The sequence below is a fragment of the Huiozyma naganishii genome, chromosome 4 (genome assembly GCF_000348985.1).
Source record: "Huiozyma naganishii CBS 8797 chromosome 4, complete genome".
NCBI classification, from domain to species: Eukaryota; Fungi; Ascomycota; class Saccharomycetes; order Saccharomycetales; family Saccharomycetaceae; genus Huiozyma; species Huiozyma naganishii.
In genome coordinates this window covers 108499-134673 of record NC_035925.1, presented here as the reverse complement: position 1 = coordinate 134673, position 26175 = coordinate 108499, and the positions used below count along the sequence as shown (strand labels likewise).

The window sequence follows — 26175 nt, the reverse complement described above, 5'->3', positions numbered from 1 at the left end:
GATTAACTTTATCAGTTTTTATTTTTTTCTATTTGGTGAAGAAGCAACACAGCAGGAAGAGGACCCTCAGACACGTACAGTTCCACTCGGTTGCACATTCTTTAGACCCTGCCACCTTCCCCTAAGCCATTAACTGCCTCACGCAATGTCCTCAGATGTCGTAACGAACCCGTACGCGCCCTTCTACGCGCCCTTCTTTGGGTTTGCAGGGTGCGCCCTAGCAATGGTCCTGTCCTGTCTAGGTGCAGGCATAGGAACAGCCAAGTCCGGGATCGGTATCTCCGGTATCGGTACTTTCAAACCAGAATTGATCATGAAGTCCCTCATCCCGGTAGTCATGAGCGGGATCCTCGCCATCTACGGGCTTGTCGTTGCCGTTTTGATCGCTGGGAATATTAACCCTGCGGACGAGTACACACTGTTCAACGGGTTCATGCACCTCAGTTGCGGGCTCTGCGTTGGGTTCGCTTGTCTCAGCAGCGGCTACGCCATCGGGATCGTCGGAGACGTAGGGGTGAGGAAGTACATGCACCAACCTCGTCTCTTCGTCGGTATCGTGCTGATTCTCATCTTTTCAGAAGTTCTAGGTCTGTACGGTATGATTGTAGCACTGATACTCAACACGAGAGGGTCAGAGTGAAACACAAGAGGGGGGAGAGTCACTTCTGTAACACATACATACGGTCTTTTTCTATTTAGAATACACACGAAACATACTCAAGAAAATCTAGTCCGTGGTGTCCATTGCATCAACACCGTTTGCATCTGGCACGACGGCGACTGGTGCGGAAACTGGAGCACCCGCGGAGGCAGAGATGTCCACTTTACCCTCGTCGTCGATGTACTGCGTTTGGTTGTCTTGAACGTACTTGACAGACCGGGCGCAGTCCAAAAACAACAAGTATGCCCTCTTGACATCGGCCACCTCGACCACAGTGCTTTTCCTCTTCAATGCAATCTGCTGTGACACAGAGATCAGGTTGCTGCTGTAGCGGAGACTCGTCTCCTTCCCGCTCTTCGTCAACAGGTCCAACGCATCAGATGATAACTCGACTTCCTCCTCCTGTGCTCTTATGGACAAGATGGTCTTGATCTCTGGTTCGTCGTAGTTGCTCGTCGTAATGATGATCGACCTGTCCAAGAGATCGAGTGGTAACCCATGAGGGGACTTGTAATTGGTACCCCTCGTCTTAGAGATACCTCTGTTCGTGGCCATCATGACGATGGGCGCAAACTCATCCTCAAGTGCCCTGTTTATGAAGGAGAAACACTCAATGTCTAGCATGTGCACCTCGTCAACGAACAAGACACCGGGCACAATCTCCGCTTTCCCCTCCTCTTTCCATTCAGCAACTTTAGTGTTGATCTGATCTCTCACCTCGGACCGGATTTCACCAGTGTCACCGGTGAATAACGCCAAAAACCCTTGAGTTCTAGAGTTAATCACGTCAATCTCATGCAGCGAGACAGTGTGTACAACAGTCTTCCTCTTCTGCAATTCACCCTCAGGGCACTGAACGAACCTTGTGTCTGCACCCATCGCGTCGTAATCTCTCGATCTGGCAAACGACCTGCCCAGTTTGGAAATCTTCCCGCTCGCCTTGTCTATCGAGATCACGTCCCCGGCAAGTACTTTCTCCTTGGTCAGCCCGTCGATCATCTTGTTACCCAACTCGTAGATGGTTTCCATGTCTGTGGTCTTTATGGTCAGTTTCCCCTGCTTGTGGCCCCCCGTGATGGACCTGTCAATCTGTATCTCGACAACCTCACCTTCTATCAACTCGGTCTCCTCCTTGATCTTGATACCGATCGACTTTCTAAACGCTTGCGTCAGAGCCTCTGTCTTGCTAATCTCCAGCGAAAAGATCTCGGAACCAGCAATCGCAGTAAAGGGCACGTCTTTGCCCAGTGACTGCGACAGACCCATCGCCAGCGCAGTCTTCCCCGAGGAAGGTGGACCAGCAACGAGGACAGCCCTCCCGGCAATAGTCCCGTTCTGTACCATCTTCAGTATTATCCCAGCAGCCCGACGAGCGTGCAGTTGGCCAACCATCCCCTCCGAGGAGGGTCTCGGTTGCAAATTGTCATCCAGCCCGAGCCCGGTAATATGCGAATGCGACGCTATCAGCGACAGGGACTTCAATGAGTCGGACGTTTCCGACGAATCACTAATTTGAATCGACATGCTTGTATGTTTAGATTATGTCCTGCTTGGGGAAAAGCTTGGTAACTGAGCAAGCAAACAAAAGAGAAAACTTCCTTGCAATCCAGTCGAAGTAAACGTCCCCTTCCTTCCCCAATTGCACAAGAGACCATCTCGAAATATTTTATTTCTTCTTCTTCTTTTCATTTGAAAGTTTTCTCTTCTTCTCGAGATTGAAATAACAAGATCAGGGTAAAAACGTTGAAAGGTTTGAAGCTGAAGGCGGTGGTTATGTGTGTGTGGGGGGTGCAGCCATCCAGCACTTAGAGATGACCGATTGAACACAGGGGGAGCGTTTGGGTCAGTATATATATTTTGACTGGCTCGGCGAGTCCCCTCTCGAAATACATGCTTGTGTAATATCCAAAAGATTGAAATATATATTATATATGAGGAAAAGGAAAAGGGAAATGGAACCGATGAGTAGATGAGAGGGCATGTTCTTATCTTGCTGTAGTTTTAAGTGGGTGAATTTAACACCCGGATGGAGTCTCTCATTAAAAGCGTGTGGACAAATTGTTGTTGCTGCTGTTGGTCGTTCGGGAACTATGCTGATTCTTTGATCACCATTAATGCAAGGAAATATCAGATTGTGAGGCTACTCAGCGAAAGCGAGTTGTCACTCACATACCAGGTCAAGTCCTTGACCAGCGGATCAATTTTTGGTGGGATGAGAAGGCAATCGAGTATGTCTACGAGTAATCTCAACGACATCGACGGGTATGACGAACCGACGGATATGGTGGTAAGGCAGATAATGTGTCCCTTTGGTGACATTGAGAGTGTTTCGAACGCACTCAAAGAAATCGACAATTACAGGTACTTTAAATCCCCTTATATCATGCAGTGCCTTGATTCGCAGGTCATTCAAAGGAGGGACGGTTCCAAGACAGTGCTAATACTGCTTCCCTATCTACCACTGGGGTCCCTGCGCGATGCCATTGACAGAAATCTACTGGATGGCATTAGAATGTCCGAAAGTGAAGTGATAAGGGTTATGATTGGTACGTGTCGTGGTTTGCTCTATCTGCATGACCCAACTTCAAGGGGGAACCTCGGGTCGAGTATGGGCCCTCAAAACGGTATGGACGCCGTCTCGATGACGCTGAGTGACGATGCAGCAATGCTGTTGGATGGCACGCCTTTCGAGATGGATATGCTTTCCTCGCACAGCATGAAGATGGACTCGTATGCACACATGAATATCAAGCCGTCAAATATCTTGTTTTCTTCAGATGGACTGCCTGTAATCACGGAGCTGGGATCCCTGCAGAAGCTAGACCTTAAAATTGAAAACGTGAAGATGTTAAAGTCCATTAAGGAGTGGACGGAGGAACATTGCACCGTGTATTACATGCCGCCTGAGTTGCTTAATTTGAAGGTTGGAACAGTTTTGGATTGCTCGGTTGATATTTGGTCTCTTGGTTGTACACTATACACATTGCTATTTGGTATATCACCATTTAAGAGAGAGGAGCAGGTCAATGAAGTACCGTTAAAGTACGGGATATCAAAGGCTCGATATTCTTTCCCCGAAGGCCATGTATACTCGAAAAAACTGGTATCTGTAATCGAGACATGTTTGCAAGTGAACCCCACTATGAGGCCTACGGTCAACGAACTTCTGGGTCAATTGCAAGACATATGATATGGTGTCGGGTCATATAAAAATAATACAAGTATGCCAATACAGTTCTTAATTTCTGCTGCCTTCCACAAATACAGCGTTTGTTGGTTTATTAAATGGCGGTTAATTATATTTTACCGTTTTCATATGTAGTAATGATTTTATCTCTCGCTCTCTTTCTCCTCTCACGAGTTTATATATGGACATATACCAGTTTTTTGTGTTTTGTGCATGAAAATAAACTTTGAATTTACATTCTCCTTCTTTTCCCAACGGTGGCTTGGAACCCCGTCTTAATGGAAGAGACAGATCTGGTCGAACCACAGCTCTTACAGACCATGAAAAACAATCTGTTGGATTGTTCCTTCTTCAACTCGGTGTTGATACTCTTACACGTCTTACAGGTCACGTATTCCAAAATGTATCTTCTCAAAACGTTTTCCATCTGTTTGGATAAGAACTTACCCTTGATGACCAATCTTTTCTGACCGTCAACAGAACCAGACGTACCCAATTCCGCAAACAGATATTGAATCAAATGTTCTGGGGATCTGTTTAGCTTTTCAGATATGTCTTGAATATTAGAAAAAATGGTTTTCTTACCATCACGTAGACACACAGGTGGAGGGATTCTGAATTTGGGACCACTGCGGTCACCTGCTAGCTCAGGGTTATTCGTTCTCAATATCGAGAAAAATCTGGACAACAGGTCAGCGTATGGCAAGCCAACTTCATCGTTCCCAATTTCACCCGTTGGAGTGGAATCCTTCGAGCTTTCCTCGTTGATACCTGCTCTGGCCAATTCCTTTTCAAAATCATCCAATGTACTGTCTTTGCTCTTCTTCTTTTTCTTCTTCAACGTCAGTTCGCCGAGAGCCTCAGAGACATCGTCTAGTTCACCATCCCCAGCGCTCTCCTTGGACACATCTTTGCTCTTTGACTTCTTCTTCTTCTTCAGACCAGAGAAAAGGTCGTCGCCTTCAGCTGAATCAGCACTAGCTGGAGCGGCAACACCATCCAAGTTTTCTGGCGCCAGTTTCTTGGACTTCTTCTTCTTCTTCAACGTGGGGTCAAACCCAAGTTCAGCAGCAAGATCAGAGGACATGATTATATCTTTACTTTGTGTCTTTTTTGTATACTGCACGCCGATGTCAAGCAGCTCCCAAGGATGAACAAACACACTTCCACCGGAAGCGTCTTCTGCTCTCTCACGTCAAAAGCATTGAAATTTTCCACTTTATTTTTTTCTCTGCAGTTCGCGATTTTTCTAAAAAATTTTCAGTTCGTGCACAGCGATATCAGAGACGTCTGCGGGTAACAGAATGGGGTCCACGGTTGACTATCTATTACTATACACTTGTACTACATGGGGACTATGTTTCTGGGTTGGACTGTTGGGCTGTCATTCCAGTGGGTTGTTATAAGCATCCTCCTTGTTAATTATCTTGCAAGGTTAGCTTTTCGGTTTGCTCTTTCAGAGCTTCTGTCGCCTCTTTGGTGATACTTTCGATTTCTGTCCCCTCCGATATCTGAACTTCCTTATTTTGGTTCACGGCAGGGGCAACGTTAGATTTCTTGCCATCGCTGTCCTTCCTGTCCTCATCATCACTTTCTGGTTCGACATCGTATTTCTTCAAGAAAAAGTTCTCGACCTCCTCTTTGCCATTATTTTCAGCTTCAAAGATGGCATCGTGGCCAAATTGATTCCTTAAAAATGGATCTGCTTCAAACTTGTCACACAGTAGTTCGACAACATCCAATTTACCGTTCAAGGACGCCCAGTGAAGGGCAGTGTTCCCCGTATTGTTTTGCAAATTCACGTACTTTTTCAATTCCGCGGGGGGGACTGTACCCAAGATGTATTCAACAACGTCCACATAGCCATTACCAGCAGCCATATGTAACGCAGTCGAGTTTGTATCAAGATCTCGACAGGTGTATAGCCTCGAGGGGTCTATTAGTGTTTCAAAAACCTCTTTCAGAGATTCCAGATCACCAGCTCTGGCATCTAGTATAATTGCATCCTGATCTTCTTGGTCTAAAGGTCCGTTATGTAGAGTCATTGGTCCGCGGTGTAACTGCTCTTGCTCCTTCGTACGTGGGTTTTTGGTGAAGCTCATCGAATTTAACCAAAATTTTCATCAAATTCTAAGAGAAGTTCGTCAGTTCGTTTTGAATGATTTTTCAGCAGAATAAGAGAGATGTGCTGGACATTTTAACTGATAATTGACCATCTCAGCCATTCCAGGTACTCGAGAACATAAATGAGGGGACACAAAAATGTTTGATAATTGTGTGTCTACCGGTAGGCCCGATGGGACAAGAGATCAAGCGGGAACTTCTGCAAAAGTGTCTGGTCCAGTCGGTGCCGGACAAAAAAAAGTTTCTATTCAAGAAGAGATCAGGGGTTGATGGCTCTGCTGCTTCAAATATAACACCAACAGTTGGAACCACGGGCATTCCTGCACCGTGTCAACGTGATGAATGCATCACTGTTGACAAATCAGTTTACACTTTGAATAATTTGGACCATTGTGTTGTTGTGTCCCCCAACGCTACGAGCAAAAATCAATCTGGATCGTGGACTTTAGCTAACATCTCGAACTCGATCGTAGTTCTGAAAAATATATCTTTTGCCAGGGGGAGTGTATTCATGACTCATTGTGAAGATTCAGTTATTATTGTGGAGGTACCCCCCAAAAACACTGTTCAGGTAAGATTGCATAGTTTCACCAATTGCAAGGTTGAAATCAGAGTTCCCGGTGTATTACCAGATGCTGCTCGTCAAAATGTGGTGATTGAAGGATTTAAAGACACAGTTTTCAACTCGAATTGTGAAAGGTTCATCAAGATTCAAAACTTCAGTGATCTCGGGTTTGGCAGAGGGACTGATGAAAGTTCACAGTTCGAACCGTTCGATTCTTTTGGGGATAATATCACCTCCCTGAAACACCACTATATTTCACGAGATGGGAGGTAGTGCAAGATAGATTGCGTCTTCGCGATGTCCCAAACTAGTCCAGATGGGGAGGAACGCATAACATATACTAATCAAGTAATACATAAATATTGAAAAATTCTTTTGAGGCCCCAAAGTGCATTTTCGGATAAACATTTAATTCTCGAAAAGAGCGTAGTGGCAGGTGATAGTTTCGTGTTTATAGGGATCCAGTGCTAAGAATCCAATAACTCATCTATCTGCATTAGACGGTAGACGCTTCGCTATGGCATCATATCTAGACAGGTATGTGCAAAACGTCAATTCCAAGTCTGATTTGCAACTGTCTTCTTCAAAACCTTCATCGCCTTCTAAAATTAACCTAACCCCAACCAAACGGTTGGGTTCGCCTCTCAAGTCTAGTCCCGCATTGAATAACATAAGTTTAAATAGGGAAAACTCGAAAACTAATGAAAATATTTACACACAATCACCTTCCAGATCACCCCTTACCAAAAGTAGCAATCTGCGCAGTCCTCAAAAGATAGATCTATCACAATATTCGAACGAGGATTTGAAATACTATGAATTTTTGTGCAGGGTTGGTGAAGTGAAAAGGTGGATTGAAAAATTGATCCATGAGGAACTGCCCTCTGAGTTCGAACTGAGTGTTGGTGACGGCTTGAGAAATGGTGTTTATCTGGCTAAGGTCACTCAAAGGATCAATCCAGATTTAGCACCAAACATTTTCCCTGCCGGAGATAAACTACAGTTTAAACACACACAAAATATCAATGCCTTTTTTTCTCTGGTGGAACATGTTGGTGTTCCGGACTCCTTCCGTTTCGAGCTGCAAGACCTTTACAATAAAAAGAACATGCCACAGGTTTTCGAAACTTTGCATATTTTGGTTACAATCATAAACAAGAAATGGCCAGGTACTACCCCCATATTAAGCAATCTTTCCGGTGAACTGAGTTTTGAATCAAATGACCTGAAACGGTGTAGAAAGGCTTGGCCCAAAATTAGAGACTTCAAATCCTTGGGCGCTATTCTACCCTCTAGTCCTATAGCGACGAACAACAGCCCATCTATCCATAGAAACGGTCTAATAAACGATTTTGACAACTTCGAAAGGACTAAAATCGTTAGCCCGCAACAAGAATTACTAACCCCTAAGAAGACATTTTTGGAACCAGCATTTACGCCAAAGGCAATGGCTCCAACCAAGCTTGAATTCAAAGCCGAAGAATTGACTACACCCGTAACGTTACCAAAAACCCCGAAATTGGAACCGCAACCCAGCTTAACTTACAAGCCAAGTTCCTATTTGCCATCTCCAACATTTATAAACCATGACCCCTCTTTAATCAACAATACGCCTCGTCTCGATTACAGTCCCATCAAGAGTTCCAGTTTATCATACTACTCACCCACGATCTCGAAATATTTAGCGTACGACACGGAATTTTACAAGAGGAGAAGTCAAGCCCGAACAGAAGATATTGAATATTATAAGAGCTTCAACTACAGTCCTTCACGTTATTCGCCCGTTCGTCGAGAAAAAATGACAGAGGATCAATACCTAGAGCAGGTTGTTGGCGTGCAAAGCCATTGCAGAGGTGTAAATACAAGATTTGCCATGTATTTACAAAACCGATTGCTTAATCTATTTGAGCATGAAGTTGTGCACCTTCAAGCTTTATGCAAAGGCTCTGCATTGAGAACCCTAATGAAAGATGATATCGAAGCAGCAGTTAAGCCAGTTGACGATGATGTTCCTATTCTACCGGTCTTGCAAGCATTTTTAAAAGGGCCCATTATCAGGTACAGACTGGACCGGCTCAGAATTCTGGCTCTAAGACAGGAAGAAACTGCTTCATTATTGCAGGCTCGAATTAAAGGTAAGCAAAAAAGATTAAAGAAGTACCAAGAAATGGCTGATATTGTAGCATCAGATGGTCCTTTGAAACTTCTCCAATCTTCAATCCGGGGAAGACTTGTTAGAAGAATTTTCAAGGTCCACGTTTCGAATGAGAGTTTAATCACATTACAGGCAAGGTTGAGGGCAGTACTAAGCACGACCAAAATAGAGAAAGTTGTGCGCTCGTTCAATTTGTCGAATATCGAACCAGTTATTTTCCTTCAAAGTTTTGTAAGATCTCAACTGATAAGGAAAAGTGTATCCCAGAAAGTAAGCCCTTTGTCTAAACACGGTCAAGAAATTCAAAAAATGTCGGCCTTTTTGTCAGGGCGCAGAGCACGCCAAAAAATGAAAGAACTACAATTTGGCAATAATGCTTCTTTGGCATCGATTAACGTCTTGCAGGGGGCAGTTAGGGGGATTTTGGTGAGATATACTTTAGATCTAGTGGACGATATCATAGAGTTTAACAATATTAATCTATTTCAAGGTTGTCTAAGAGGTAAGATTATTCGCTCGTCCTTGCATGGAAGATCTCAGCATTTTATTAGAAACGAGAGATCTGTTGTTAGAGTCCAGAGTTGGATTAGAATGTTTCTGATAAAAAGTGCTTATGTGAGGTTGATGGAATACCCAAATCCCACACTTTGGGCTGTCCGCAAATTTACCCATTTATTGAACGGTTCAGGGACCATAGAAGATACTCAGGATAAACTGGAAAGTTGCCAGGCTGCTTTAGATGCGGAGAATATCAAAAAAGATGGTTTGGAGAAGGATATTAGAAAGAAAATAAATACCTTGAAGGTCTTAGAAGATTTTGGCTTGACTGATGGCTCTACCGAATCCTTACAACACATCCATATCCCGGAGGCAAGATACCCATGCATGGAAAAGCTTTTCTATCTGCTACAAGTAAACCCGTTATACTGGAAAACGATGTTCGTTCATCACCAAAGTTTTGTTGAGAAGAACGTGTATTTATCTTTCACAACTGTCAATCAAAGAATGGGCAGTAGAGAAAAAATGTACTTCATTAGATTTGTTAATGAGATGCTGCTTCATTCGATTATTGAGAGTAACTCTTTTGATTCATTTCTGAACGATCACACAATGTTTTGGGAAAGATTACTAAAAGATTTTCTTCAAAGAGAATACTCTGAATTGTTCAATCTATTCCGTCCCGTGCTGGAATTTCTAACTGCTTCCACTACAGATTTTGAAAATGACCCAACGGTGATCTATAAACAGATTCATGGTTCAGCGGTGCCAAAATCCATTTCTCCAATTGCAGATGAACAAGTAAAGAACAAATTTATTGAAAATTTGAGAACATTGTGGCACGCAGTTGAAATGGTAGCTGAGATATTTACCAGGAAACCACAGGATGTTCCAATTGAAATCAAATATATCTGCACAAAAATCTTTGGTTATGCTGCTGACAAAAATGCAGACGATTTTGGGTCGCTGAAAGCTATTGCTAAAATTCTTGTTGGTATATTTGTCAATGAATATTTGATGAACTGGGAACTCTACGGTTTTGAGACAGCGGATTTAAAACTGCTTAACACCAGGGTACAAACATTGGCTGTTTCTCTATCAACCATATTTGAGTTCAACAATTTCTCAGGATATTACGAACCATTGAATCAATATTCAGAGGAAATCAGACCACATATACGTGGAATCCTTTTAAACTTCTTACTTGAGCCTGATTATGAGCAAGAGGGTGATAGGTTGATATATCTCGATATGGTTTCAGAGGTACCTAAACTAGAAATCTTAACCGAGAAAGCACATAAGATTTTACAAGTTTTCAAAGAGAATATGTATTATTATTCTGACAAGGATCTCATTCGGGACATTTTGAAGGACAGTGGTGACGAACTGAATATGCATAAAAATGGTAGATTGTTCTTGGAACTGAACCCGACGGCATACAGATTCTTGGTAATAGATGATAAGATGAGGAAACTGTATGACCAAACCAAGAGGGCCTTTGTCTATATGACACAGATCGAGGAAGTTGATTCCAGTCTCTATGATTTACTTGTTAGCTCGATTCTACCAAAAGATGAGCCTACATTCAAGCAATTTTTGGAAGACAATAAGGCTGTATTGAAAGACCCAATGGTAGAGCTTTTGAAGCCGCTAACGTATTTCACGCTAAAAAGTTCCACGTTGAAGAAAGTTCACGAACTAGAATCTGCTGGTATCATTCGCACGTCAGATAACAAATTACAAAACATGTTGAATGATATTGCCAACACCATCAAAAACCCTGGCTACGCTATCAACTATGTTATTCAGGAACTAGACGTAACACAAAATACGTTGGAGGATGTTTGCAATTTAAACCAGACGTTAAGTGCTGACTTGGAGCACTTGAAGACATCTATTGAACAACTAATTAGAAAATGTCAAAGGTCGAAAAGTTTTGCACCTGTCAGCAAGGGTACTCTTGGTAACCTCAAGAGCGCCGTTAAGATGGTTCACCATAGGGAAGGTATTGAACTGCAAGGCTTAAAATACAAATGGAGCACAAGACAGCTCTACGAAAAGGGTGTTATTATTTCAATCGCTGGTGAGAAACTTGCTGAACAAACAGTTAAAGTATTCGGATCCAGTGGCCCAAAGTTTCCTGACATTGTCTTTAGGATCTCCACATCAGACGGTGCCAAATTTGGTATACAACTTGTTGACAAGAGAAAAGGTCCCGAAAAGAAGCATGTTGAGTCCGTTGACTCCTTCACGTTCACAGATTTGTTGAACACACAAGTTGGTACCAAGAAAAATAAATGGACATTACTAAATTCTAAGGTCGTATTCAATACATCCAAACTATTGACGTTAGTGATTACAACTTTCTACAAATAGTGGATTGAGGGGTACAAGCTTAGGGAGCCCGGATGAGGTTCTATTACGAATCTGTATAAGGTTCGACTACATAAAGAAAAATCTTTAAAAATTATACATTAAAATATCATTCTAGCGACCAAACAATCCCAGAAAGCCACGTTTCTTGCCGGTTGGTTGCGGTTTCTCATCAACCTCTATTTCTTCGGAGGCATCAACGCCAGCACGATGTGGTTCACTGCCCTCGTCTTCAAGGGAGGTCGTTGTTACTGTTTCTTCCGCGTAGTTAATGTAGTTAAACGCCAAATCAAACAAGGTGGCCTTTGCTCCAGCGGGTCTCAAGATAGGTCTCAATGGGAACAAGTTTTTTATCCTTGCATCGGTGACTGATATACAATCGTGGTCTATTTTCTCAATTACGGTCCTCTGATATTTAGCACGTTTACCGGTTGCGAGCTTCCCTTGTAGTTCCTTTTCGTATTCTGCCAACGCAATCACACTAGAGATATCTGTTTTGATCATCGCCAGAAGTTCATCGATCAAATCCTTAGACAACAAACTTTCCGGTAGTACCAAGGAGTCCCAATTCTCAATTTCAGCGATCTTTGCATCCAATATTTTGTACGCATCGACGTACAAAGCTAGGGCTTCCAAATACTGGCCGTTTGCCCTGTACATGTGCGCCAAGCACCCTGCGTTTAGATACGACAAAAGATAGACCTTGTAAAGTTCAAACTCGGATAACAATTGGTCATCAGAGTAGACACCTGGTAGTTCGGCAATATCATGCAAGTATTTCTGCAGGTTGTTGACTATGCGTTCCAATTCCTTCGATTTGACTAATCTCGTTGACACGGACGTCCCCAAGCGGGTCCATTGCATCCACAAATCGTTGAAAAGGGAGTTTTCGCGTAACACAGAGATGAATATTGCTTGATATTTGATGTACGCCAACAGAATCTGTTCGTTCTCGTCGTTATCATCGTCGTCCATGTGCGACATACGGTTCCTTTGGAAGGCCAGTGCTTCTTGCCAATTCAAAGAGTGGTTGTCAAATTCAGCAGCGGAGGCATATTCGTCAACGAGCTTGGCATCTTGCATTAGCTTTGTCAAATGGTTGTCCGTGATCTTGCAATTGAACGACCTCCAGTTTACCTCCGTCACAGACTCAACAGCATCCTCTGCAGCGACCTCCAAGGCAGGATCCTCTACAGTGTAGTCATTAGCAAGCAGCAGTGCAACCAGTTCGTCGTCTTTATTCTGCAAAACGGCGGTGTTAATGAACTTCGACAACTCGTTGGAGGTTAGTAAGTTCCCCGCATGTTGTGTCAAAGTGTACTCGTACTTCTGACGAATAGACTCGTACAGCTCCTCAGGGAGATGACCCTCGGACTTCAGCCTGTTCAGTGCGGCAAACACTAGAGACAATTGCCTCGAGATTTCCTCGCTGTCCTTGTGTTTAGATTTTTTGGCGTACAGCAAGTACTCAATTTTAGCCAGTTTGGCGTAGACTAGAAACTGGCTCCGCGTTATCCATTGGGCCTCGTTATGCGTCAATTCTACGAGTCTCTGCGACGTTTTCACCGCTTTCTTTAATCTGGTGGCCACAACTTTGGCCTCAGACTTCTTCAGCTTGTTCCTCTGGCGCGACCTCAGTTTGTAAACCTCACACAGCGCCAGATCCCTCTCCGCGTGCAACAGCATCAAAACACCAAACAGCTTGTTCTTCTTGTCATACTCATTGGCGGTGATCTTCGTGTACTTCTCCCGCAACGCGTACTTCTTCGTATCTCTTGTGGTCAGATGTAACCGGCTCCTCAATTTCTGCAACTTCCTGTTCAGTTTACCGTGGTACCTCTGGAAATCCGCGTCGGATTCGAGCAGCTGGTCGGCCCGCACACCAAACGTCGCATTGATAGGAGAGAACACACCCATCGTCGCCCACACTCGTCTCACTGCTGACCAATCCTTCCACCTCCAACTAACCGTCACTGCGTCGTCGTCTTCTTCATCGACGAATTTTCCAGTCGAGAAAAATATCCAAAAAATGACGAATTTTGAAACGTTTCGAACAGCAGCAGAGGTTCCAGAAGGTTCACTTACAACAGCCCTTAGCAGTCGACGCTGGGCCCAATGAAGTTGGTGAATGGCGGCGTAAAGCTCTTTATCTGTGTGGCCGGGATATACCTGAGTTTTCTGACGTGGGCGCTTGTCCAGGAGCCGCTGGCGACGAAGGTGTGGCCGCACTCGCAGAGGCAGTTCCAGTTCCCCAACGTCGTTGCCGTTGCGCAGGCGCTTTGTGCGATGGTGATCGGCTTATTGTACCTGCAGCAGACGCAGCAGCAGCAAAAACGAGGGAATGGTGGCGGTTACCGTCCCTGGCAACTAATAAAGGACCACACGACGCAGTTGCTGCTGATATCGTTCACGCAAAGTGCGTCCACGCCACTTGCGACGTACTCTCTAGGGCACGTCGACTACTTGACCTACATGCTGGCGAAATCATGCAAGATGATACCAGTTCTGCTGATACACCTGCTGTACTACAGGACTCCGATCTCTTCGGATAAGAAAGTGGTCGCGCTCTTGGTCACCGTGGGGGTCACTGTATTCACGCTGGGTGGTGGCACGCACAAAAAGAAGAAGTCTTCAGATGCGGACTCGTACTCTGGCGTCATGGGGTTTGTTCTGCTGGGCGTCAGTCTCTTCCTGGATGGATTGACCAATGCAACTCAGGACACAATGTTGAGAACCAATGCTGAGAGGAATAAAGTGGATGAGAAGAATGACCCTGAGAACAAGAACGGGTCGAAAACCATCACAGCGGCACATCTCATGTTTGCCCTGAACCTGTTTATCGTCCTTTGGAATATACCGTACTTGGCCGTCTTCCACAGGAGCCAAGTCGAAGGTTCACTCGAAGTGCTTGAAGGGGACCCGCAGGTGCTCATCTACCTACTTGCGTACGCAGTCTGTGGCGCTGTGGGCCAGTGCTTCATTTTCTACACGTTGGAACAATATGGGTCTCTTGTGTTGATCATGATCACCGTGACGAGAAAGATGATGTCCATGCTGCTGAGCATTGCTGTTTTTGGCAAGACTGTCGATAAAGTCCAATGGGTGGGCATATTCATCGTTTTTGGAGGAATCCTTTGGGAGGCCATGAACAAAAGGCGGAAAGTGTCTTCCTTGAAGAAGACTCAGTAAGCTCCAGCAGTCGCATCCTGTTTGTCTTTATCTATCATGTATATCTATATATGTGCTTGTCAGACAGACATGGGAACACCACCTGATAGAAATAAGATACACCAGAGTCTCTACTTGGAGACAGTTTGCAGCAATCTCTCCCTGAGGGCATCGTCGTACGCGTACACGTAAAGACCCTTGGTGCCTCTCGTCAATAGAACGTTGATACTGTTCATGATTATTTTGTGCTTGACTTGGTTTGGGTTGTGGATGTTCTTCTTCTTTGTGAACCCAGCGTGGTCGTCGTAAAGTTCCGGTCTCAACTTTAGACAGTCGTTCTTGTCGTCGTACCCGATCGAGCGACCCAGGATCACACCGGCGTAGTGCAGGTCGAACCCTTGCACCGTGTACACACTACCGACCTCGTCGATACTGTCGGGCCTCTCACTCCAGGGGAGGACCGCTCTAGGTTGGTACCTGTCCCACCTTAGCTTGAACGAGTCCCCACACTCGACAAAGTAGTCCTTCCCGTCGAGTCTGTAGGGGAAGTCGTACGTGGAGAGCATTCTGCATTGGCCGTACTGTGCGTTCTTCTCCTTCAACGCCTCGTACATGTCGCCACAGTTCCCCCAGATCTTGAGCTCAAAGGAGGTCGCAGGATCTCTCGCACTGGCGGGGAATTTGGGGATCTTGGCGTCGACACTTAGCGTATTGATCCAGTCCAGGATATCACTGGGCGCTGCGACTCTGAACTGCTGCTTCAGGTTGTACCAGTGTCTCCTGTTCTTGGGCACTGACTCGTAGTACTTCATTAGGTTCGCACCGTCGCCCTTTGTCCCATCGTCCCAATAACAACCCATCCGCAACGCCTGCTTATCGTCATACACAATGATGAGCACTTTGGCGAGCGACATGAGTTCCTCTAGGTGGTTCTCACCGTAGAATCTCTTGAAGGCGTCCTTCGCTGTTGCTAGCAGGTGGCCTTCGTCGACTATTACGACGTCTGCAAGCCGTTTCTCCTTCTGCAGCGTGTTGATCAACGAGGTGGGTCTCTCGAGTGATTGTCTCGCAATGTACTTATAGTGTCTGCAGATTCTCAAGTACAGCTTCAACATCTCTGGGTGGTTCACGACGAGGTAGTTCCGGGACCCCTGCAGTGGCGTCTTCTCCTCTGACGAGACACTCAGCCTCTGGATCTCGTTGAACAGCGAGTTCAAAACGACAGACTTCCCAGTCCCAGCATCACCTTGGATGACGAACATCGCCGGTTTCCCAGTATCGGGTGTCTGGCCCTGGGGCAAGTTCTCCTTCACGAACTGCAACACCTTCTCCCGCAATTGAGTCTGCTCCTCGGATAACTCGACATGTGAGAGACTGTTCATAGCAGCGGACTCGACATCTGCAAGATCCCTCCCGGCTCCCGCCCTTTTGACACGCTTCCTGTTGCGCACATTCTCCGCCTTCGACACTGTCATCTGTCTCGTTGACCGTCTAACTCCCGTGCTAATGCAACGGTGCACTTGCCACCGGAAAAGAAGAAGTAACGACGGTGTCACAGACCAGCTTATTATATACCGTCCACAGCGATCAATTTCAGGGTAGCCTCCGCCGAAGTCCCACGACACCCGCGCCCGACGCAGACATAAACGGCTTCCACCCCGACTCAGCAACATCACAGGGGACAATTAATAGGTCTCTCTGCCCCCCCGCAACGTGCATCTCGACGACACAACCACCCACAGGACCCACCATTATCATCACCAACTGCTGCTGCCCTCATCGCCTTCAACTTCGTCAAAAGTGAAAAATCGCAACTTTTGACAGCAACAGCGACGCATCGTTCAAAAAACCATGCACAAGAGCAACAAGGGCGTTGGTAAGTCCTGCAGGTCCTGTTTTGTATCTGATACCCACACCTTAGGAGACAATGCTGTACGTGGATAAGTTTTTGCGGCTTTACCGAAGGCCGTTCGGTGCTCTGAGTGCCGTTTGTTGTACTTTGCTCGCCCTCAACGTCGTGCTTGGGATGATAACCTCCTGGTGGACGGTGGACACAGCGATACACCCTTTGGAATTTATGGGGTCGTATCTGGAGGGCAGCAAGGGGGTCTTCGAGCTGGTCAACGAGGTATCTGCTTACCCATTTGACAACCAACACAGGTCTTTTGTGCCCACTGTGTTGAACCTGCTGCTGCTGTTCCCCGCGTTGTCGAATTTCGAGAGGATCCATGGCACGGTGCACACTTTCTTCTTCTTGAACGTGATCACGGTCGCGTTCTTCGTCCCTTACTTTTCGCTGTGCGTCGTGTCCCCCTCCGACTTGCACATCGGCGGGGTCACTTACTGGATGCAGATTCTGTGGGCGTACTTTCTTGCGAAGGAGAGTAAGCTCGGCGCCAAAATTCGGTTCTTCAACACGCAATTGAGGATCCCGCTCGCGTGGTGTGTACCTCTACTCGTGCTCGTGCTCGAGTACATCCTGCTCGAAAAGTTCGACTCTCTGGACACGATGATATGTGTCATCGTCGGATTTCTCGTCGCAGCATGCGAGAAACTCGTGAAATTGCTCCTCCCACCAAGCTTCATCATCGCGAAAGTCGAGACCCTCCTGCTAGGAGAGGGCAAGAACAAAACCTCGCGTCTAGGCATCAAGTACTACAAGGCCGCAAACGTCAAGAGGGACAAAAAGTACAAGTCCCTCTTCGCGGAACCGCCACTGCTGCCAAAGACAAAGAAGGCCAAGTTGAAGAGGGTAAGGAGGCAGCCCGCGCAGTCAACCTGACCGCGGCAATCCCGTTCCATGTTCATGTATCTCTCTCTCTGTATACTGTCGTCACACTATAATATAAGTATTGCTGAGATTTTTTGGTGAGAATTCAAGGAGTTTGACACAAGGGACAGGGGCAAAAGCAGTAGACACACACTTCCTGGCCCTTGCAATTGTCGTGCTCTTTTCCGGCGGTCAGTCTACTGGGGGAGGTTTTTTTATCACTAGGTTCGTCGCTACTACATTACAGATACAACTGGGCATGGACCCGTTCCGCAACAGCAAGAGAAGTTCCATATCCTTTGGGAACTCCGCGCAGAAGAAGCAGCCATTCCACACGAGCTACTTGGCCTCGCCGTACTCTGCGGATCCGCAGGGGAACGACCAACCCCTCGACGGTGCGAACAATCTCTACGCAACAAGGTCGCCGCTGTACTCGCCGCTGGATTTTTCCAATGGCAGTGGCACAGGGCCCTTTGCACCGCCCATGGGGAAGGGAGGGAGCTATGTCACCACGGGGAACCCCCAGGGGGGGAACTTTATGAGTGGACAGGAACTCATGAACAGTAATGGTACCGGATTGGGCCCAAACACAAGGACTTGCTCCTACCAGGAACAGTTCCCGTTGTTCGGTCTTGACTGGAGTAACGACGATTTCGTGTGCATGAGCTCCTACAAGGAGGACAGCAGGAACAAAATCCAGGTGATCCAGTCGCCCGACCTGCTGTCGTGGAACAACGTGGCACAGGCGGACGTCGTGTACCCGATCAGTAAAGTTCAATGGCTGCCCAGTCACTTGCATCCGAGACAGTTCGCAACGGCGTCGGACTCCCTGCGCATCTGGTCCCTGAATGAGGACACAAACTCGCTGCAAGAACAGATTAACTTGTCCCTTTGTAAGTACAAGAAGCAGAGGAACAACACGGCGGGGAATAAAGTTAACTTGGCCGCCGCGGGGGGTTGTCTGAAGAACACTACGACCGCGATACTCGGGGAGTTACCACCAGTCACTTCATTCGATTGGAACACAGTCGATACAAACTTACTTGTTTCGAGTTCCATTGACACGACATGTATCGTGTGGGACTTGCAAAGTCCCAATTACGTGAAGACGCAGCTGATCGCACACGACAGCGAGGTTTACGACGTACGGTTCCTGTCCCAATCAACACACCTGTTTGCAAGTTGTGGTGGTGACGGCAGCGTCAGGGTGTTCGACCTGAGGTCCCTAGCGCACAGCACAATAGTCTACGAACCGCCCGCGGGGGAAGGGACAGTCAACGACGTCACCGCGCAGAACAACGCTCTCCTAAGGCTGGAACCGTCGCTCATGGACCCTAACATAATAGCAACGCTCGTTGCCGACTCGAAGGATATCCTCATCCTGGATATGAGGAACCCAGAGTCCCCTGCCTTGACACTGAAGGGGCACAGTTCTCTGGTGAACCAGATCAAGTGGCACCCTACGAAGAGGAATGTTCTCCTGTCCTGCAGTGATGACTGCCAGGTGCTCTACTGGGATTTGAACACCGCGCTTGACGGGTCCACTCCGACGAGTTCATCGACTTCTATCACGGGGGATACAGATATCAGCATGGCCGGTACGGGATATGAGCATGCCATTGCAGACGATACAAGGGGCAAGGTACTGGACACTCCGAACCTGTTCTATGCCAACGAGTCGCAAGAGATTAACAACATCGCATGGAGACCGCAGAGGGGGGACTGGTTTGGGTATGTGTCAAGTAAGAAATTCCAAAATGTAAGAGTATTTTGATGCGTGGGAGTGGGGAAGAGCATTGACCTGTAATACCAGCTGTCTACCGTTTGTATTTGTCTCTCTCTCTCTCTCTTATCAATAGTAATTTTTAATGTTTATTGGATATCCATTGGTCCCTGGAACGCAAAAACTATGTAGAAATCGTTCGTGCTGGAACAAAGATTGAATCTGTGAGGATAAATTGGGAACTCCCCTTGGGAATTGACGCATGACCGTCACCCTCTCTAATACAGTACTTAGAACTGTTATAAACCCGACATGTGAGTATACGAACTCGAGACATGCGGATGACCCGTTATCCGGAACGTATATAAGCCGCAAGGTATCTACACCGACATCTTTCAAGACCGTTTCTGAATCCAGGACCCAACTAACAAAGGAGTCTAAGACAAGGAAGCACAACTGATATAACTACATACTTACCTATACGGCGTAAATAAATAATACCAGAGTCCTTACACAGTTTAACTAATCATAAACGACTTTAGCTCTTACAGAATCACAACCAACCTCCAAACTTATTAATAACTATACGCGTATTAATAAGAATTTAGATAAGTGCAGAGAAGCATGCGCCAGAAATATCTGAAATTCCGGCCTGCTCTTTGACTATTCGATCCATGGACGTCAACCCCCCCTCTCATCAACAGACAAGAGGTCTCTCAAATGAAGGGACGCCTGTGCGGGTCTGCACTTCCTATGTTCAAAGCAATGAAGATGACGTTCACATCCCCTCCCGCGACAACCGTCTCTGGGTGTATGTGCAGAACTTTATTTACAAGTAGAAAGTCGACACTTCTGAGTCAGCTGAAGTCTTTGTTGTTGACGTTTCTGGTCATCTGGGGCAGAGCGACCCTGATCCCGTCGATATCCTTGGACATCTTGACCTGGCATCCGAGCCTGCTTGTCTCCGTGAGCCCGTACGCCAGGTCGAGCATGTCGTTCTCGTCATCTTCCGGCTCCTGCAGCGCGTCGTAGTAGTCCGGGTCCACGATGACGTGGCACGTGGAGCAGGCACAGGACCCACCACATGCACCTTCCATGTCCAGATTGTGTCCCTGTGCAATATCGAGGATCGTGTCGCCCTCTGCGACTTCGTATGTCTTACTTGTGCCGTCCTTGAGGATGAACGAAATCTTGAGCTCCTCACCTTTTGCCGGTTTCCGCAGGTGTCCGTGTAACCGCGGCCTTGTGCGAGAGAACCCGCGCGATGCAGTCAGTATACTACTGTTCAGCAATTGGCTAGAGCCACTGCTGCGTACAGTTAGAATTGTGGGTCTCATTGAATTCTTCAGCAGCAATCTGAACATATTTTGTATTTTGCTCGATGAGAGGGGCAGCTCGTTGAGGGGAAGAACGTCACACACACGAACCACTGTACCACCCTGTCTGCTTATAAATACAGGAGCTGATCTGGAGAACCCTGAAACATGGGTGAGAGAAGAGCAAGAGTCGGACACCCCCCATCATGTCGATTCGAAGTGCTTTGATAATTTTTAGTTTTTCCGTTTTCGGTTTTTCCGAGATTTAAGCGATGAGGCATACCATACCATGAGTTGTACCCAGTGGTAGTAGTGGTCAGTGGTGTTCTTGTATTGGATGGGACAGCCCTGTACTTATTATTTGAAGTGTTTAAACATTTTCATTGAGAGTATACAACGTGTTATATTAAATGTAAATATGAATCTATGTTTTGACGAGTCCCGGGAATGCTAAGAGATGTGGAGTGAATATATTAGGAATTAAGTTTCGATGCCGATTACGCGTGTGCTGGTGCGTGGTCCGTTTGTGCCCCTCACGGGGAGTTATTAAACGGACGAAAGCCACAGTCTGTAGTTATTTTGTGCGACATTGGCAAAATTGTCCAAATCCACTGCCCCCGTGTCACCCCGAGGGTCTTGATCATCCGATACGTTCTGTGTTTCCAGACCACCGGAAGAGAACTCGCCGTCGAAGTCAAATATCATGTCATCGATGGTCCCAGGGGACTGTAGTTTGTAGTTATTTGAGTACGTAAGCGACTGCAGTGATCCCTGCTGTATCGATACAATCTGAGCACCTCCTGGGAGCAAGCTGCTGCTGTACGAGGATGCGGGAGAGTCCTCGTACTTTGAGTTGTAACTGTTCGACAGCGAGGGCATGTCGCCTCTCTGCTGTACGGAAAACGCGAAGAGGTCCTCCTCCTCGCCAAATTGTTCCTCTAGGGAATAGAATGAACTTGTAGACATAGCTGTGTGTGTGTGTGTGTATACCGTTCTGAGTACCAAGAAAAGGTTCTACATGAAGCTGATCCAGACACACACAGCATCACCCCTCTACATGTATATATATATGTGTGTGTGTGTATGTCTAGGTGCAAACCCCTGCGCTATCTACAGATACCGGGCACCCTGATAACCACTATCCGAAACGCAGGTGTGGATATCACCATCTGCGTCCCAGAGTATCAGTCACCACCACCACCACCAAGGGACGTGGTACCCACGCGGTCACGGCCAGAGACAGAGTCACAATCCGCGGGTGCGGTGAGTAATACATACCCTCGGGTGCAGCGCACTGTTCCTAGACGACGCCGCAGCGGGCCGGCGATGTGTCATCGCGCTCCCAGAAAGCCGAGCTACAGACAAAACTGTCCCAAACGGCCCGGTCTCTGGTTGCGGATACGCGACGGGGACCGGTATGCACGTGTCGGGGAGCCAAGAGGTTGCCGGTGCGGGAACCTCTTGGGTGTGCCACAATGCCACAGTTTTTGCTGGCAGAAGTGTCTCACCTCGGGATGTTTGAGTCTTTAGTATGAAATTATACAAACACATATACTATTTATTGATGCTGTGTGTGTGTTGTTTGTCTAAAAAAGGACGGTTGCTGTTCGCAGCGATGCCGCAACTTCAATGACGACGAGAGGCAGCGATGACGTTGTTCATCTCCTCAACCTTGGCCTTGGCTCTCTTGAAAGAACCCAATCTCTTCTTGGCGACCTTTCTGGCTCTCTTTTCACCAGAGTTTCTGATCAAGTCGATCAGTCTTCTTTCGTATGGGGACAGACCAGCGATCTCCTTCACCAGCGAGCGGACGAACTGGGTTCTGTTAGAGATGGCACCCTTCTTGTAGGACATCTTTGGGGCTGGGGTCATAGCATTGACCTGCTTACCCTTGTTCAAACCAACAGCAATACCAGTCTTGACGGCCATGTTTAATCTATTCGTTGGTGTTATCGTCTCTTTGTCTCCTTCGCCGAATAATACACACACATCGAAAAACCACTTGCAACTAACTTATTTGAACAAAAGTAATAACTACTCTGGAATGAAGAAAAAATTATAGAAACGAGACACCTCCGCGCGGAGTGGCACTCTCTGGGGGGAGAGCACTGAGACAGGCAGACGGCTCCGCCTGGCCTTCCCTCCAGTTCCCTCAACTCCCAGGCGGGGTTCCCAGTAGAAGCCCTGCCTGGCGTGCTGGTCCCCCCTCACCTACACGGAGAACGCTGCCGGAAAACACAAAACTTCCTAATACGGAAATTGTGACTGCTGTTTTTGGGTTTTTCCAAAAAAATAAAAACAGAACAAAAGTGTTGTGGGTGTACGGATGTATATATACGGCACGTCCAGCGGCACGCTACCTTTCTGTGGCTTCCCTCGTCTACTTCTTGAAGACCTTCTTGAAACCTGACCAGCCACTGCTTAATGTGGATGTGGTGCTTGTCCTCTCCCTGGGGTCTCCCCCGTCCGTAGTAGAGGCAGTCTGTGTGGCATCACCCACGGGGGGGTCCACAGCATTTTGTCTCCCCGCGTATTTCTTGTTTTCGAAGATTAGCCGCCTCACGGTGTGTTCCAAATCGTCGATGCGGTCCTGCAACTGGGAATTCAGGGCAACCACCTCCGTGTTCCGCTTCATTGTCCTCTCCAGGTCCCCCCGTAAGTCCACAGGCAGCGCCGCATCAGGGTTCGGAACGCTCTGTTTGGCCTTCAGATCGGACAGCTGCGTCTCCAATGTTTCGACGTTCTTTGTCAGGTCCCTGTTTTCATCGAGCAAAGTCTCGGTATCCAGCCGGTACTGTATAAGCTCCTTCGCTATAGATATATGCTCCTCGTCAAGAAGCGCGTACTCGTGGCTCAGCTTAGACGCCTCCTTTTCCAACTGGAAGTTCTTCACCCGCAGGGACTCGAACTCGTCTTGCTTCACCCGTTCCAGTTGATGCAAGTCCTCGTACTCTGACGCGTACCTGTTCAACGATATTGGCGTGATGTGCACGTCGTTCATCGCATCCCGGACAAACAAGTCTACATGGTACTCGTAAGCGTGTCCGTGGTCCAACACCACCTCCGCGCTCGACATCCCCTTCACGGACGCCTCGAGGTCAGTCTGTACAACAGATTCAGCATCACTCGGCTCCCGCAGGTAGTACTCAAACAGTTCATTTTTCAAAAACGTCAGTAACTTGTCAAACCGTAGCGTCACTAGCGACTCCTCGTTCTTTATCATCAAATTCACAGCAAACTTCAACAGCGATTCAATACCTTCGAAAAAGATGATATCGAATATCCGTAACACAAACTCCAGAGGAAACTTGTAAGCAAACACCGTCAGGAACCATTGTGTCGCGTACATGCTGGACCGTACCCCCTCTCTTTGCAAATGATTGGACAGCGTAGGAACGTTTTCCTCTAACAACCTGTCAAATTGATACATCATTAACATTAGTCCCGGCATCTCCGGTAGAAAGAAACTCCTCACGTTGTAGTTTTTCATTAGAGCTATCAGTAGTCCAAAGGCCTCCGCTTCTGAGTTGCAGTTTAATAATAATGGGGTCGCGATAAACGCCATCCCCTGTGTGTATCCAACATCCGGATCAAAAATTGAATACACCCTTAATATATTGAATAGCGAGTCCACTTTATCCTGTGGGATAAAATTTGTCCGTTGGAGATCTCTCTTAATATTGCTCTCGTGTGAACTCTCTGTAGAGAAAAGAGTCTGATACAAATCCTCAATTTCCTGCGATTTAGAGCTAGCGATTAGTTGCCAGATGATACCTCTAATCCGTCTCGGAATACCCCTCGTGATCTCCTCCTCCAATTTATCAGGGCTCTGATTTGCTACCGTAGCAAAATTGTTGACAACACCCGTCCAAAAAGTCCAATCAGTAGTGCTTAGCTCCTTCAACTCAAGGTCCTCCACAGCGACTGGCTCCTCGTTACTTCCCTCGTCGTGGTGAGACAGTAATTGAGTATAAGACGATATCAGTAAAGAGTGACCCGCCTCTATCCCTTCCCTCACAGATGGGTTGACGTCTCCAATTTGTTCGCTTGCCACACGAAACCTATTAACGATAAGATTAACATCAGCGATAGTAGGGTCGACCGGACTCATTTGATTAGAGGAAGTAGAGATAAATCTGGAACGAGCGGGCGTTGCATAATTCTCAAAGTTACCGAAGCTTCTGTTACTTATTGGCGTCTTCGTCTCCAGTAAAGAGGCTGCAGGTGTCCAGGCATTGGGAATACCATTATCAGACGGTTCACCGTCACGTTTAAACCCATTTGAGGGCTGTTTTGGTGTCGAAGTACTTCTCATAGGTAAGGGAGGCGGACTGACGATCGCGGGCTCCAAGTTCTTACTCCCCTCGTCATTTCGAACTGGAAGTGGTGGTGGTGCTGCGTCAACTTCATTCAGAGTTTGCGTAGGACGGGCAGAGTTTTCTGGCGTCTCTTCTCTGTCATGGTCGACAACTCCAGAAACGGACTTTGACTCATTATCCTCATTACTCTTTATGTTTGCATCATCCTCCACATTATTTACACTTTCCTCTTCAGGTCTATAATTGGTTTCATTATGAGATTCCTTATCGGCAATTTCTGCCTCGTCGGCCTTGGTAATAGGTTCCTCCTCTGTAACAGGTTGGGAGTTGAAATCTATCTCTTCAAGCTCGTCCTGAGTGGATTCTGCTGCTATTCCAACAGATCCAAGAGAGGTGTCCTTATCCTTTTTGGGGCTAGTCAGGGAATAATTTTCAATATTTTTCTGGGAGGGTACGACTTCTTCTTCGGCATCTGACTCTTTTGACTTGCCAATGTCTTCTACATTTTTCTTTGTCACCTCAAGCTCTAACGGTTCCTCTGAAAAAGCGTTTCCGCTTTCGTCTATTCCAGTCTTGTTTAAATTATCCTCATCAATTAAATCCTCGCTTGTGATATCAAAGTCATCAATGTGTAAATCTGACTGAGATTCATTCAACTGGTCAACGTTTTTCCCAATTTCAACATCCTGTTTCACAGTCGTGCCACTTACAATTCCGTCTTGAGCATCTTTATTCAGATCATTATCATGGGTATCAGTTGCTATATCTGGGTCGGCATGTGGTGATCTTGGGACTTTGTTCCCCTTCTCGCTTTCCTTTAATTGGGAAATACTTTCCACGGTTTCATTGATCTCTGTTTCAAGTTTATTCGTGGGCACTTCAGCCTCAATTTGTCCACCCTCTTTCGCTGATAAATCCTCATTAACTTCCCTATCAACTTTTAGATTGGGCAAAGTATTCAAATCGAGTTCCTGCTCCTCGTTAGCGATATTTGAGGATATTTCCTCTGGAACATCACCCGCGGAAGCAGGTACTGCACTAGCATCCCCTGTAATTGACGTATTCAAATTATCCTCATCTGCTCTCTCAGCTGTTGTATCATGGTCAGCAACCTCCTCTGTATTCAAGTCGTCAGGTTTAGTTACATCTGCGGTCACCTCAGCGGGATCATTAATTGTCTCATTCTGGTTAACTGACGTATTGTCTCCTGCTATTGTGCCTGTATTGGAAGTAATCTGAGACTGCTTGCTCTTGTTCTTTCTTTTACCCTTCTTTGCCATTATATGCCTGTGCGTCTATGTGTTCGTTGAAGCGCT

The 26175-nt window shown here is 46.6% G+C and overlaps 16 protein-coding genes across 16 annotated transcripts; 7 read left to right on the top strand and 9 right to left on the bottom strand.

Moving 5' to 3' along the window:
* Window positions 1-145: 145 nt before the first annotated feature.
* On the top strand, window positions 146-640 carry VMA11 (H(+)-transporting V0 sector ATPase subunit c'; the record flags this gene model as incomplete). Its single annotated transcript, XM_022607493.1, has 1 exon — window positions 146-640. The coding sequence occupies one exon, from the start codon at window positions 146-148 to the stop codon at window positions 638-640; it is 495 nt and encodes a 164-aa protein (XP_022464083.1).
* Window positions 641-727: 87 nt separating this feature from the next.
* Window positions 728-2185, bottom strand: RVB2 (RuvB family ATP-dependent DNA helicase reptin; the record flags this gene model as incomplete). Its single annotated transcript, XM_022607492.1, has 1 exon — window positions 728-2185. The coding sequence occupies one exon, from the start codon at window positions 2183-2185 to the stop codon at window positions 728-730; it is 1458 nt and encodes a 485-aa protein (XP_022464082.1).
* Window positions 2186-2687: 502 nt separating this feature from the next.
* On the top strand, window positions 2688-3851 carry ENV7 (putative serine/threonine protein kinase ENV7; the record flags this gene model as incomplete). Its single annotated transcript, XM_022607491.1, has 1 exon — window positions 2688-3851. One exon carries the CDS (start codon window positions 2688-2690, stop codon window positions 3849-3851), a length of 1164 nt encoding a protein of 387 aa, XP_022464081.1.
* Window positions 3852-4080: 229 nt separating this feature from the next.
* SUI3 (translation initiation factor eIF2 subunit beta) lies at window positions 4081-4935 on the bottom strand (the record flags this gene model as incomplete). Its single annotated transcript, XM_022607490.1, has 1 exon — window positions 4081-4935. One exon carries the CDS (start codon window positions 4933-4935, stop codon window positions 4081-4083), a length of 855 nt encoding a protein of 284 aa, XP_022464080.1.
* Window positions 4936-5266: 331 nt separating this feature from the next.
* Window positions 5267-5893, bottom strand: YAR1 (Yar1p; the record flags this gene model as incomplete). Its single annotated transcript, XM_022607489.1, has 1 exon — window positions 5267-5893. The coding sequence occupies one exon, from the start codon at window positions 5891-5893 to the stop codon at window positions 5267-5269; it is 627 nt and encodes a 208-aa protein (XP_022464079.1).
* Window positions 5894-6144: 251 nt separating this feature from the next.
* CIN2 (GTPase-activating protein CIN2) lies at window positions 6145-6810 on the top strand (the record flags this gene model as incomplete). The annotated part of the gene is made up of 1 exon (XM_022607488.1): window positions 6145-6810. The coding sequence occupies one exon, from the start codon at window positions 6145-6147 to the stop codon at window positions 6808-6810; it is 666 nt and encodes a 221-aa protein (XP_022464078.1).
* Window positions 6811-7054: 244 nt separating this feature from the next.
* On the top strand, window positions 7055-11566 carry IQG1 (Iqg1p; the record flags this gene model as incomplete). Its single annotated transcript, XM_022607487.1, has 1 exon — window positions 7055-11566. The coding sequence occupies one exon, from the start codon at window positions 7055-7057 to the stop codon at window positions 11564-11566; it is 4512 nt and encodes a 1503-aa protein (XP_022464077.1).
* Window positions 11567-11677: 111 nt separating this feature from the next.
* SRP68 (signal recognition particle subunit SRP68) lies at window positions 11678-13480 on the bottom strand (the record flags this gene model as incomplete). Its single annotated transcript, XM_022607485.1, has 1 exon — window positions 11678-13480. The coding sequence occupies one exon, from the start codon at window positions 13478-13480 to the stop codon at window positions 11678-11680; it is 1803 nt and encodes a 600-aa protein (XP_022464076.1).
* A 198-nt stretch (window positions 13481-13678) lies between these two features.
* Window positions 13679-14752, top strand: HUT1 (UDP-galactose transporter HUT1; the record flags this gene model as incomplete). Its single annotated transcript, XM_022607484.1, has 1 exon — window positions 13679-14752. One exon carries the CDS (start codon window positions 13679-13681, stop codon window positions 14750-14752), a length of 1074 nt encoding a protein of 357 aa, XP_022464075.1.
* A 110-nt stretch (window positions 14753-14862) lies between these two features.
* KNAG0D00760 (uncharacterized protein) lies at window positions 14863-16404 on the bottom strand (the record flags this gene model as incomplete). Its single annotated transcript, XM_022607483.1, has 1 exon — window positions 14863-16404. One exon carries the CDS (start codon window positions 16402-16404, stop codon window positions 14863-14865), a length of 1542 nt encoding a protein of 513 aa, XP_022464074.1.
* A 254-nt stretch (window positions 16405-16658) lies between these two features.
* RBD2 (putative rhomboid protease RBD2) lies at window positions 16659-17513 on the top strand (the record flags this gene model as incomplete). The annotated part of the gene is made up of 1 exon (XM_022607482.1): window positions 16659-17513. The coding sequence occupies one exon, from the start codon at window positions 16659-16661 to the stop codon at window positions 17511-17513; it is 855 nt and encodes a 284-aa protein (XP_022464073.1).
* Window positions 17514-17760: 247 nt separating this feature from the next.
* KNAG0D00740 (uncharacterized protein) lies at window positions 17761-19275 on the top strand (the record flags this gene model as incomplete). The annotated part of the gene is made up of 1 exon (XM_022607481.1): window positions 17761-19275. One exon carries the CDS (start codon window positions 17761-17763, stop codon window positions 19273-19275), a length of 1515 nt encoding a protein of 504 aa, XP_022464072.1.
* Window positions 19276-20081: 806 nt separating this feature from the next.
* Window positions 20082-20588, bottom strand: YAH1 (adrenodoxin; the record flags this gene model as incomplete). Its single annotated transcript, XM_022607480.1, has 1 exon — window positions 20082-20588. The coding sequence occupies one exon, from the start codon at window positions 20586-20588 to the stop codon at window positions 20082-20084; it is 507 nt and encodes a 168-aa protein (XP_022464071.1).
* A 498-nt stretch (window positions 20589-21086) lies between these two features.
* ATG41 (Atg41p) lies at window positions 21087-21506 on the bottom strand (the record flags this gene model as incomplete). The annotated part of the gene is made up of 1 exon (XM_022607479.1): window positions 21087-21506. The coding sequence occupies one exon, from the start codon at window positions 21504-21506 to the stop codon at window positions 21087-21089; it is 420 nt and encodes a 139-aa protein (XP_022464070.1).
* Window positions 21507-22166: 660 nt separating this feature from the next.
* On the bottom strand, window positions 22167-22469 carry RPL36B (60S ribosomal protein eL36; the record flags this gene model as incomplete). The annotated part of the gene is made up of 1 exon (XM_022607478.1): window positions 22167-22469. The coding sequence occupies one exon, from the start codon at window positions 22467-22469 to the stop codon at window positions 22167-22169; it is 303 nt and encodes a 100-aa protein (XP_022464069.1).
* A 451-nt stretch (window positions 22470-22920) lies between these two features.
* Window positions 22921-26139, bottom strand: GYP5 (GTPase-activating protein GYP5; the record flags this gene model as incomplete). Its single annotated transcript, XM_022607477.1, has 1 exon — window positions 22921-26139. The coding sequence occupies one exon, from the start codon at window positions 26137-26139 to the stop codon at window positions 22921-22923; it is 3219 nt and encodes a 1072-aa protein (XP_022464068.1).
* Window positions 26140-26175: the final 36 nt, after the last annotated feature.